Source organism: Notolepis coatsorum (assembly GCF_963971535.1).
Source record: "Notolepis coatsorum genome assembly, chromosome: 2".
NCBI lineage: Eukaryota > Metazoa > Chordata > Actinopteri > Aulopiformes > Paralepididae > Notolepis > Notolepis coatsorum.
Window position 1 is genome coordinate 58,039,583 of NC_140166.1, and position 13,392 is coordinate 58,052,974.

General features: G+C 43.1%; 1 protein-coding gene across 1 annotated transcript in view; it reads right to left on the reverse strand.

The window, feature by feature from the left end:
- Positions 1-13,126, reverse strand: part of clpxa (caseinolytic mitochondrial matrix peptidase chaperone subunit Xa) — a 56,727-nt gene extending 43,601 nt beyond the window's left edge. The window contains exons 1-3 of the mRNA XM_084308167.1: positions 12,797-13,126; positions 11,860-12,008; positions 8,941-9,034 (exon numbers count right to left, since the gene is read on the reverse strand). Of these exons, the coding sequence (XP_084164293.1) occupies positions 8,941-9,034; positions 11,860-12,008; positions 12,797-12,851 (298 nt within the window). The 5' untranslated portion in view covers positions 12,852-13,126. The remainder of the gene's footprint in view (positions 1-8,940; positions 9,035-11,859; positions 12,009-12,796) is intronic.
- Positions 13,127-13,392: the final 266 nt, after the last annotated feature.

The window sequence follows — 13,392 nt, forward strand, 5'->3', positions numbered from 1 at the left end:
CCGTACTGTGCCCGCTCTGGGTCTAACTGGATGTGTGAACCAGCCCTAGTCAGTACCGTACTGTGCCCGCTCTGGGTCTAACTGGATGTGTGAACCAGCCCTAGTCAGTACCGTACTGTGCCCGCTCTGGGTCTAACTGGATGTGTGAACCAGCCCTAGTCAGTACCGTACTGTGCCCGCTCTGGGTCTAACTGGATGTGTGAACCAGCCCTAGTCAGCACCGTACTGTGCCCGCTCTGGGTCTAACTGGATGTGTGAACCAGCCCTAGTCAGTACCGTACTGTGCCCGCTCTGGGTCTAACTGGATGTGTGAACCAGCCCTAGTCAGCACCGTACTGTGCCGGCTCTGGGTCTAACTGGATGTGTGAACCAGCCCTAGTCAGCACCGTACTGTGCCCGCTCTGGGTCTAACTGGATGTGTGAATCAGCCCTAGTCAGCACCGTACTGTGCCCGCTCTGGGTCTAACTGGATGTGTGAACCAGCCCACGTCTCCGTACTGTGCCCGCTCTGGGTCTAACTGGATGTGTGAACCAGCCCTAGTCAGCACCGTACTGTGCCCGCTCTGGGTCTAACTGGATGTGTGAACCAGCTCTAGTCAGCACCGTACTGTGCCCGCTCTGGGTCTAACTGGATGTGTGAACCAGCCCTAGTCAGCACCGTACTGTGCCCGCTCTGGGTCTAACTGGATGTGTGAACCAGCCCACATCTGGCTATTCACCAAACCACAACCGACAGACACGGCACCAATTATAAGAATCACAAAAATGCGTCTGCAATGAACCGCTTTTTTATTTAATTTCAATTATTTTTATTCCACGTTTCTTCAAATATGGCCTAACGATCATGGAACAATTGTACCTTATATGGTATTTTCTTACTATAATTGTACCGTACGCTCTTCGACCTACAATCATTTGGAACTTTTTCCCCACAGGACCCTCATCTGCCTGAGCCACCCATGGTCCGTACCTGGGGAGAGGCGGGGCTATAGGGGAAGATCACTCTTGTGGTTGGCTTGCCCACGGAGAGGCGGGGCTATAGGGGAAGATCACTCTTGTGGTTGGCTTGCCCACGGAGAGGCGGGGCTATAGGGGAAGATCACTCTTGTGGTTGGCTTGCCCACGGAGAGGCGGGGCTATAGGGGAAGATCACTCTTGTGGTTGGCTTGCCCACGGAGAGGCGGGGCTATAGGGGAAGATCACTCTTGTGGTTGGCTTGCCTGTAGATTTCCATCTAAACAATGTTTTCAGATTCATTGTCAGCGAACCTAAACTAAACTTTTTGATAACTTCATAATGCTAACAGAAATGCTGGTAGCAGCGATGTGACGTCACTTCCTGTCTCACCCTTCTCCATTTGCCTGCCTCTTAGACAATATAGACCATGTCAGTCCAGTCCTGTGTGCCCTTTTATTTTTCTTTATTGAGACAGTAGGAAGAGGGAGAGGGAGACAGAGGAGAGGAGACACAGGAGAGAAGGTTCTTTACTGAGACAGTAGGAAGGCTGAGAGGGAGACACATGAGAGAAGGTTCTTTACTGAGACAGTAGGAAGAGGGAGAGGGAGACACAGGAGAGAAGGTTCTTTATTGAGACAGTAGGAAGGCTGATAGGAAGACAGAGTAGAGGAGACACAGGAGAGAAGGTTCTTTATTGAGACAGTAGGAAGGCTGATAGGAAGACAGAGTAGAGGAGAGTAGAGGAGACACAGGAGAGCTAATCACCCAACCCACACGTGTATGTGAATCAACTCAGACTACCATTGACCTCATTCTGACCTCCGACAAGTCCAAGATCTCAAATAAAGGGGTTATAGCATGTGGGTTAAGTGATCATTATATGATATTCTGTACCCGAAAAAAACTAAAACAAAAGGCTGGCTGCCACAAAACAGTCACATCTAGAGACCTCAAAACCTACTCTAGCGAGGCCTTCAACCTTGAACTGGAGAGTCTGGACTGGTCAGATGAACTCAATGGTACACTGGTTGACGAAACATGGCTTGGTTTCAAAACCAAATTCTCAGCAATACTAAACGACATGGCCCCCCTAAGAACCACCAGGGTAAAAAATCGCGCTGAGCCGTGGATGCACTCCGAAATACTGGCCGCTATGAAAACCAGAGACAAAAAATGCTCTGAGTTTCGTAAAAGTCAGTCAAAGCTTACTAAAAGCACGAGCAGTGAACTCCAAGCCCACGTGACTGAACTCAAACTAGAAAGAAACAGACTAAGAAACGACGTAAACTCCATGATCAAAACTGCAAAAAAGAATTTCATCAATGACAAAACTGAGGAAAACAAAAACAAACCACGTGAACTTTGGAAATTACTCAATAATCAACTAGGATGCAGTAAAAAACTTAAAACCAGATTCTCAAACATAAACATAAAAACTGACAACACGCTCATCACAGACAAGCTGGATGTAGCCAATTACTTAAACATTTTCTTCACAAACATAGCCACAACACTGGTAAACAAACTACCCTCCCACTCAGGGCTTTATGGGGTAGAACACATAGTAGCTTTCTACAAAAACCTAGGGGTCCGCAAGGACGACTTCAAGCTGGAAACGGTAACAACAGATGAGGTACTCAATAAACTGAGCGCCCTCCAACCTAACAAGGCCACTGGCCATGACAACATCCCCTCCAAATTCCTCAGAGACTCAGCAGCCGCCATCACACCAATCATCACACACATAATAAACCTCTCCATAAAACAGGGACACGTCCCCAAGGACTTCAAAATTGCGAGGGTGACCCCTCTGCACAAAAAGGGCAGCAAATTAGACCCAGGCAACTACCGCCCTGTTTCTATTCTCACCTCCATCTCGAAAGTCATGGAAAAAATAGTCTACGAACAGGTCGAAAAGTACCTAGCGGAAAAAAATCTAATCTACGAATTCCAATCTGGCTTCAGAACATCCCACTCCACTGACACATGCCTTCTCTATTTGAATGACCACATCAAACAAGAGGTGGACGCAGGCAAATACTGCGGCATGGTCATGCTGGACCTACAAAAGGCCTTTGACACGGTCAATCACTCCATTCTGATTGACAAGCTAAAAGCAATTGGTTTTGATAGTCTATCAGTGAGCTGGATGCAATCCTACCTTGAGGGGAGGGAACAGATGGTGGAGGTAAACGGTACCCTATCCCCCCCCCTCACAGTGAGCTGTGGTGTTCCACAAGGAAGCATACTAGGACCGCTACTGTTCCTAATTTATGCAAATGACATGTCGTCAGCTTGTGACTGCAACTTGTTCCTGTTTGCGGACGACTCAGCCCTGCTGGTCTCTGACAAGAACAAGTTACAGGTTGAAAAAACCCTCAGCTCGGAACTAGGCAGAATCTGCATATGGCTCGCTGATAACAAACTATCATTACACATGGGCAAAACAGAGTCCATTCTCTTCGGTTCAAATAACAAACTCAGCAAGACCGACGGCTTCTCAGTTACAGTGGGTGACAATATTGTCACAAGGAAAGATGAAATTACCTACCTGGGGTCCATCCTAGAGGCTAATCTCTCCTGTGACAAAATGGCATCCAATGTAATAAAAAAAGTCAACCAACGAACTCGATTCTTGTACCGGATCTCCTCTCTGGTAAACAAGAACACCCTGAAGACTCTGGCAGGAGCACTCATTCAGGGGTACTACGACTATGCTTGCACCTCATGGTACCAAAGCACCTCAAAGGCGCTAAAAACAAAATTACAAACATCTCAAAACAAACTGGTCAGACTACTGCTTGACCTTACTCCTAGAACCCACCTCACCCCTGCCCACTTCGACAACCTAGGATGGCTTAGAGTAGACGACAGAGTACAACAACTTGCAATGGGCCTGGTCTACAAGATACACTACACGACCAAGGTACCCATGTACATGTCAAAATACTTCCCAAAGGTCAGTGAATACCACGATCACAACACCAGAGGGAGCTCCACAAATCATGTCAAACCCAGATTCGGCTCAAATAAGGGACTAAACACGTTTCGCAATTATGCCACATCAATGTGGAACGCCCTACCCAAAGCTGTAAAGGAATGTGGATCACTACCCACTTTCAAAACCTCTCTCAAGGGACACCTACGGGAGACTGCAATTCAACACTGGCCCCTGTAAATATCCTAACCCAATCATTCCAACCCCCTCCAATGTACAGTCATTTACCTAGTATGGTTTTGTCAATAGTTCAATGTACAATTGTGTTTGTTTGGACAGTGTCTCCTCCCCCCCCCCCCTCAATGTACAGTGTTACTTGTTTATACAGTATGCCCCCCGCCCCCCCCCCCCCCCCAACCACCTCCAATGTAAATTACCCAGTATGGTTGTCAATATCCCAATGTACCCAACCCCCCCCACCCAACCTCCAATGTACAGTTTCTACGTCAAATGTATATACTCCCTTTTCTTGACTCCTTCTGTATCACAAACAGTACTGTATTTGCAAATCTGGTATGTCATAAATGTATAGATGTAGCAGTACTGACTATCTGTATGTCATGTATGTCATATATGTCTATATGAATTGAAAATGGGGGACCCTGATGGAAACAAGACAAACGTCTTTCTCAGGTCTGCATCCCCTTAACAATTGTATGTATTGAGCCGTACTGTATTGTACCCATTCTGCAATCTGTTAAATAAAGTTTTCATTCATTCATTCATTCATTCATTCATTCATTCATTCATTCATTCAGAGAAGGTTCTTTACTGAGACAGTAGGAAGGCTGAGAGGGAGACAGAGTAGAGGAGACACAGGAGAGAAGGTTCTTTACTGAGACAGTAGGAAGGCTGAGAGGGAGACAGAGAAGGGGAAAGAAGGTTCTTTATCGAGTTGGTAGGATTATTATTATTATTATTATTATTATAATTATTATTAACACAGGGTTTGTACACCTTTTCCAAGGCAAAATGCAAGCACTTTTCAAGCATTTTCAAGGTGAATTTTCAAGATTTTCCAGCATCTTATGCGGCTGTGGTAAATTAAATATTTACTCAAAATGATTATTTCACTTCTTCCATCACATTAAATCAGATGTTATTGTGCTATAATAAACAACCAAAATTATGTAGACTTGGCATCATATACCGGTATAACCTGGCTGAGCCGATGTGTTATGCAGTAACATACTGTATATCTGTATGTCGTGTATGTTATAAATGTCACTATGAATTGAAAATGGGGGACCCTGATGTAAACAAGACGAAAGTATTTCTCTGGTCTGCATCCCCTTAACAATTGTGTGTATTGAGCCGTACTGTATTGTACCCATTCTGCAATCTGTTAATAAAGTTTTCAATCAATCAATCAAACGTGACGAGCCAGGCCAATTTTAGCATGTCAATTTATGGAATATGCAATCTAACAGCTAACGTGAACTTTACAGTAATTACATGGATAATAATGTTACAATGCAGTACGGCTCAATACACACAATTGTTAAGGGGATGCAGACCAGAGAAAGACTTTCATCTTGTTTACATCAGGGTGCCCCATTTTGGTTCATAGTGACATTTATGACATACATGACATACAGATATACAGTACGTTACTGCGTTCCAGACTACAACTGCTCCACACCAGTCTCCGTAAATGTTCCGTTATAAAAATAACGTATAGTCTAGCCAAAACCATATCAGCTGATTCACAATAAGTTCAGTAGAAGGCTAGAAGCCCAATAGTAACCAAACATTCCTTGAAATGGTCAATAGATTCAGAAATAGTCAGACATGGAATGGAACATATTCTGATTTAAATTGCTTATTTGTTTTTTAATTAACCAACGAAGCAACATTAGGATAGTGTAAATACACAGTACACACTGATTGCAATTCTCACTGGGAGTCTGGGACCTACTGTACAAATTTCACACACACATTCCCTTTTGTCCCTCCAGTCGTACCGTAGATCGCTGACGTCATTTTAACTTAAAATGGCGGCCCCCATCAGAGCATTCGGCTAACAACATTAGCTTAGCGAACCTGCCACCGCACTTCTACAGTATGTGCATAAAGTGTGGTAACAAAATATCACAGCCCCTAAGACTGGGAGCGTTCTAACTCTACCGAGCATGTACCCAACATTATATGAAAAATAAAAAATCATTACGATGGTTTAGTGCACTTCAAGCGCTAAAGGGATTCATAACAACTTATAGCAGGGTCAATCGCAGTTTTAGCCCTTGTCTGTTTCTTTTCTTTTCATACCAACATTACCGTTTTAATTGAACGTGGTCTGTGTCTGGGATATAGGTCCCGACTCCCAGGCTATTTATATTAGCCTAGCCATCCTCTTTATTTATACTTAATATAATTGCATTATTTACAATAGTTTTTCATTAGCGAAAACTAGACAAAAATCATCAGTTTTCTGCGACTAAATCTAGACAAAAACAGCTTATATTTTATATCTCCAAGCCAGAGCTCATTAAAACGAGAGCCTCCCGCGCGCGCTGTTCTCAGAAAAAAACACTACGGGTCGAGCCCAGCCACATTTTGCGTGAAAGGCGAACGCAAATTAGGCTCGCTCGAGTCGCTCCGAGTTATTTTATTTCTTTGTCTAAAAACCAAACTATTCAGTCAGATAGCGATTTATTATGAAAGTATAAAGTGCAATTACAATTTCAATAACTTTCCAGCACTTTATACACAATTCAAGCACATTTAAAACCTTGAAAACAGCACATTGAAATACAAGCATTTTCAAGGATTTCCAGCACCCGTACGAACCCTGTTAACAGTCAGCATTGTTTGACTGTGAGCATTGTTAGTAACTAAGTAATAAAACACCAACAACACAGGCAGAAGTGGAAGGCAATTCTGGCAGGGCAAGAGGATCAGATGACAAACACCAGCCACTAGCTAGCTGTATGATGCAACAGTGACAAACGTTAGCTACTAACTAGCTGTAGGATCGGACAGTGACAAAACACTAGCCACTAGCTAACTGCACCATGTCAGCTGTTCTTATCGACTGTATGGTTACAACACAGTACACTTAATCAGTGAAAAACACAGGCTGGAACAGGATGCTTCAGCAAAACTAGGTTACGGTTACACTGCAGACCTATGACCTACTTCTCTGCAACAGACACCCGCAGCCAACACTGCACCCAGGCTAACTCCTGTAGTGTACACATGTCTATTTCTCGCAAAGCACCAAACCCCGTAGCGTTCCTGAAAAATAAGTATAAACCTATATTATGTAATCACTGACTTAAGTTATCTAACTGCTTTAGTTTGGTCTATACTGTTTTCAAGTGACTACTTGAATACCTTCTGCCAGGGGGGGGTTTACTTTACATAAACAAAGTATTTTTAGCAACAAACAATGTCTGTGGGTCGTTTGCCCCTGACATGCAGACGTGACATGCACTTGTGTGCTATAGGTTAGAGCCAGTGCTGTTACAACTCCCCTGGGAAAGGCACAAGATTTGTCATCTAATGTTTTAAAATTACTTTCAAAACAAATATTAAGAGATATCTTGCAAACATGTCAAGTATGTAACTGTTATCCGTGTATTTTATTTTCTTTTTGTTTGACTGGAATGTTAGATTTTATAATGTGAATTTGTATATTTGTATTCATTTTTCATTTGTGTTTTGTCATGTATGTAACTGTTATCCGTGTATTTTTTTTTTTTTTTGTTTGACTGGAATGTTAGATTTTATAATGTGAATTTGTATATTTGTATTGATTTTTCATTTGTGTTTTGTCAAGTATGTAACTGTTATCTGTGTGTTTTATCCTCTTTTTTTTATTTGTTTATTTGTGAATAATTTTTCATTTGTGTTTTGTTTTTATTTTTATTTTTTGTTGTACATTTGTACTGTATGTGTTTAGTCCAGGACCCCAGGAGGACTAGAGGCTCCTTCATGAGTCTCTAATGGGGATCCTGTGATAAACATAAACATCTAATTGATTAGGCTAGCTAGTTGATTTCATCTACAAATCTTTACCATGTTAATTTTCCATGTGCAGTAATGCAGAAGGACCTCTTGCATTCTGGTGTTTACCAGAGCTGTGCTTATCATCGTTATCTGAAATAGGGCCGGGGCGAAATTAAAGAAATTCACGTCACAATACTTTTTTTTATATCAATAATATATATCACGATATGTGTTCATGTGTGCAAAATCACAAGATAAATAATCCAATCGCCGTTCATTGCATTCATCTATAATTAGAGCTCTGTAATATGAATACATTTTGAACATACACACAAGGAATCAGATCAATCTAATCGAATTGTGACCTCAAAATCGAAGATTCGTATTTCATCTAAAAGTCGTGTATCATTTCAGCCCTAACAATTTCCAACAATACGATGCCCTATGGCGGAGGCTGTATATATTGTTTATTTATATTATGTTATTAGTATGGTTTTATTTTTTATTGTCCATAAAGAATGTCAACCAATCAGGGGTGTAGCTCCAGATTCTGGGCCCCATGAAAGATGTATTTGTAGGCCCCCAGTGAATGCGAGCGCGCGAGCAGAATTTTTTTTGGCCATTTATTTATTGATGAAAACGCATAATATGGTTTTTACCTATACATTCGGATCAGCAGTTCAGCACCTGCACTGTTGGTGGGTGAGCCTAGTAAAGGATGTCGCATTGCGTTCATCTTCAATGATTGGACCAATGCAATAGTCTACCAAAGCCCCCCCTCTCTCTATATATATCTCACACATACACACACACACACTTCAGAAACAAACATAGTATCAATGAGAGCATCAATAATACACCTGAGTGATGTCTAGTTTAAAAAAAAAAAAAAAAAAAAAAAAAAGTTTTGGGGCCCCCCCCCCAGTGCTGGGCCCTTGGAATCATCCTAAGCTACCCCCCCCCAGCTACGCCCCTGCAACCAATCACTCAACACTGCTCGTCTGTCATCAAGTGAACCGAGGTGAACCACTCACACACGAAGGTCTCCACGTGGGTGCAGGTGTCTCCACATTTAGGACAGCGGAGGTCACTGCCTCCAGAACGCTTCCCCGTCTCCCCCGATGACTTCTGCCGTGAGGGGAGAAGAAACACATCATGAGGCTTATAACATAGAAGAAGAAGCAGAATAGAATAATTCTAAGAGATATGATTCCCTTCCTGGTCGTTGCGTGCATTGCCCCACTGTCGGCCTGGGGAGGGTGTAGAGTAGAGTAGACTACCACCTGCCTCCTCTGATACATGTGGAGTCGACTGCCAGCCGCTTCTTTTCACCCGACAGCGAGGAGTTTCACTGGGAGAACGTAAAACGCGTGCAGAGGTTCACGCTATTTCCCCCAGATCCCCTCCCTGCTGAACAGGCACCCCGACCGACCAGTAGGAGTCGCTGTTTGCAACGACCAGGACTCAAGTCATAACCCACCGGCTTCCCACCCGCTAACACTGACAGTTGTGTTCGTAGGGACGACTGACCGAGCCAGAGTCTCTGCGGTGGTAGGCAGGTGCTGAGGCGGCCTCTACGCTACCCAGCCGCACCAAGAGATATACGCTACCCAGTACCCATCTGCACCAAGAGATATCATTCTAAATGATATGATAAATTTTTTTTGTATCCACTTTTTCTCCACTTTTTCTCCCATCCCAATTTCATATTATCCAATTCTTCCCTCCCCTGTCTTGAACGTTGCTAGACTATGCCTCCCACTGGTGGGCTGTAGTGAGGATAGAAGCCTTGCATCACGTGTCCCCTCCCGGTACACGAGGAGGCAGCCTGTCGCATCTTTTCACCGCAGCAGCTCGAACTCTCAGTGGCGAGGAGTAACGCCCTAAATGATATGATTCTAAGAATAATAATAAGAGAATGGAACCCCTAACCCTGGTGGTGTTACGCCAGGGACACACCAGAAAACCGAGGCCCAGCCAGTTTCCTTTGGGCCAGTCCATGGGCTGGTATATGAACGGTCCGCCTGTTATTTTTCTACAACGGAGTTCGGCGATTTGCGAATCTGATTGGCCAGTGTCATTTCTGGTCATGTGACATGTACGCCCAATCGTGGGACCGCAAGTTTCTACACTGGTTAGGCTTAGGCGCTCGTTCGAAGTCGGTTAAGGTTAGAGTTTGAGTAGAGTAGAACGCCAGGTGCTTTTCAGGCTGTTCGACGCGGAAATGGGCAAAGACACAGCTCGTCACGCTATTGGGCGCACATGTCACATGACGAGAAACGTCAGTGGCCAATCAGATTCGCAAATCGCCGAACTCCGTTGTAGAAAATATAGACGCAAACGGTCCATGGGCTGGTCACCATGGGTACTGTCCTAGTGTCCTAGGAGTTAAATCACCATGGTTACTGTCATAGTGTCCTAGGAGTTAAATCACCATGGTTACTGTCATAGTGTCCTAGGAGTTAAATCACCATGGTTACTGTCATAGTGTCCTAGGAGTTAAATCACCATGGTTACTGTCATAGTGTAAAAAGTAGTAGAACGCGCTCACCTCACTAGACTTGACACTGGGTGCTGAAACCTCTGATATCATACATAAAAATAGGGAAACAATGTCCAGGCACGTACTGTCATAGTGTCCTAGGAGTTAAATCACCATGGTTACTGTCATCGTGTCCTAGGAGTTAAATCACCATGGTTACTGTCATAGTGTCCTAGGAGTTAAATCACCATGGTTACGGTCATAGTGTCCTAGGAGTTAAATCACCATGGGTACTGTCATAGTGTCCTAGGAGTTAAATCACCATGGTTACTGACTGTCATAGTGTCCTAGGAGTTAAATCACCATGGTTACTGTCATAGTGTCCTAGGAGTTAAATCACCATGGGTACTGTCATAGTGTCCTAGGAGTTAAATCACCATGGTTACTGACTGTCATAGTGTCCTAGGAGTTAAATCACCATGGTTACTGTCATAGTGTCCTAGGAGTTAAATCACCATGGTTACTGTCATAGTGTCCTAGGAGTTAAATCACCATGGTTACGGTCCTAGTGTCCTAGGAGTTAAATCACCATGGTTACGGTCATAGTGTCCTAGGAGTTAAATCACCATGGTTACTGTCATAGTGTCCTAGGAGTTAAATCACCATGGTTACGGTCATAGTGTCCTAGGAGTTAAATCACCATGGTTACTGTCATAGTGTCCTAGGAGTTAAATCACCATGGTTACGGTCATAGTGTCCTAGGAGTTAAATCACCATGGTTACTGTCATAGTGTCCTAGGAGTTAAATCACCATGGTTACTGTCATAGTGTCCTAGGAGTTAAATCACCATGGTTACGGTCAGTGTCCTAGGAGTTAAATCACCATGGTTACGGTCATAGTGTCCTAGGAGTTAAATCACCATGGTTACTGTCATAGTGTCCTAGGAGTTAAATCACCATGGTTACGGTCATAGTGTCCTAGGAGTTAAATCACCATGGTTACTGTCATAGTGTCCTAGGAGTTAAATCACCATGGTTACTGTCATAGTGTCCTAGGAGTTAAATCACCATGGTTACTGTCAGTGTCCTAGGAGTTAAATCACCATGGTTACGGTCATAGTGTCCTAGGAGTTAAATCACCATGATTACTGTCATAGTGTCCTAGGAGTTAAATCACCATGGTTACGGTCATAGTGTCCTAGGAGTTAAATCACCATGGTTACTGTCATAGTGTCCTAGGAGTTAAATCACCATGGTTACTGTCATAGTGTCCTAGGAGTTAAATCACCATGGTTACGGTCATAGTGTCCTAGGGGTTGTCCCACTATTCACTGTCAATGGAGCAGCTCCAGGATTTGTCAAAGCAAGAGTGTGTAAACAACCTGCACAAACTGCAAGACTAGTATGAATCTAGTATGAAGGTGAATCAGAATGGAACAGAACCAGCCTGAAAGGAAACGGACATACGTACCTTCCCACCATTGCCACCATCTTTGATGTCTTTCGATGAGAAACAGACGGATGTCTCTGAGAATGATCTCAAAGGCCCTTTTCCAGTCAGTCGCACTTCAGGCGTGCCCGGTCTACTCAGGAGAAGCTGGACCCGGTGGGAGGAGATACCTGTCAAGATGATATCATAACAACTAATGTAATGATTAACAGCATCATAACAATCTATTACTTCATCCCTCAAGACAATTGTCATAAGTCGTTTCTTTTCAAAAAATTATTTAAAAAAATATTCAAACAACATGCAATGCCATTTTCTTTTGCAAGTGAAACTGCCTGATATCTATTATCTTATAACTATTGTATACTATTACAATACAAACATATATAAGGTACGTATAACAATCTCAAGAGTTTATCAAATGTTGCCACTGTGGCCGTTGAATAATAGATATAGATAATAGATATAGATAATAGATATAAATAATGACTACTGTACAATTTCAACACTTATCAAACACAGTGCTCAATAACTTGTCATTTTACAACAAGTGTGTACTCTTTTGATCACAAGAACAAACAAGTGTGTAATCTTCACTGTCATTTAGCTATATGGGTTTATTTACACACAGAGAAATGTCGCCATGTGTTGATTGATTGATTGAACATTGTATTAACAGATTGCAGAATGGGTACAATATACAGTACAGCTCAATACATCCAATTGTTTTAAGGGGATGCAGACCAGAGAAAGACTTTCGTCTTGTTTACATCAGGGTCCCCCATTTTCAATTCATCATAACATAACATATATCATATATGACATACACAACATACAGATAGACAGTACTGCTACAGATATATACATTTATGACATATCAGATCTACAAATACAGTACTGTTTGTGATACAAAAATAGTTTAATCGGCTGCAGTGCAACAAGGAATAGTAATGCTTACCTTTTTGAGAGGTATAATGAAACAGTCTCGCCGCTGATCTGCAGGAGCAGGACATTATTATTTCAGTAATAAACAGAATGTGTGGACACACTGGACAGTAGACTTTATGTGTTGTAACAGAACAGAATGTTCCCTTCTCTCTGTACTTGACTCCACGGGCAGTGGATCTCCTGAGGTCTCGTCCGTTCTTATGTCGAAGGACAACGGGGGGGAAACAAACACCTATAACCACAAAAGGTTATATACTAGGAGGATGCTAGTTCACCTAAATAGTTAGTTAGCAGCTACCGCAGTTTGATGTGGCTGCTTGCTACCAGCCAGCGAGCAGCAGCCTCTAAATAAGGACATGGATAACTACAACAACACTTCCGGTATTTTGATCTCGCGGGAGCTCCCCCTCCCCCTCACGAGCTCCATGTAACGCGGAAGTACGTGGTAGATATCTATGGCGCACACAGCAAGCAATAGGGGGTATCTGCAGGCGGACCGGTTGGAGGCAGGGCTTCGTGGTCTGGACAAGTATTAGTGGTCTGGACAAGTATTTGCACTACTGCGCACCATTTTCAACTTCACTTTCGTCTCGTTGATTGATTGAT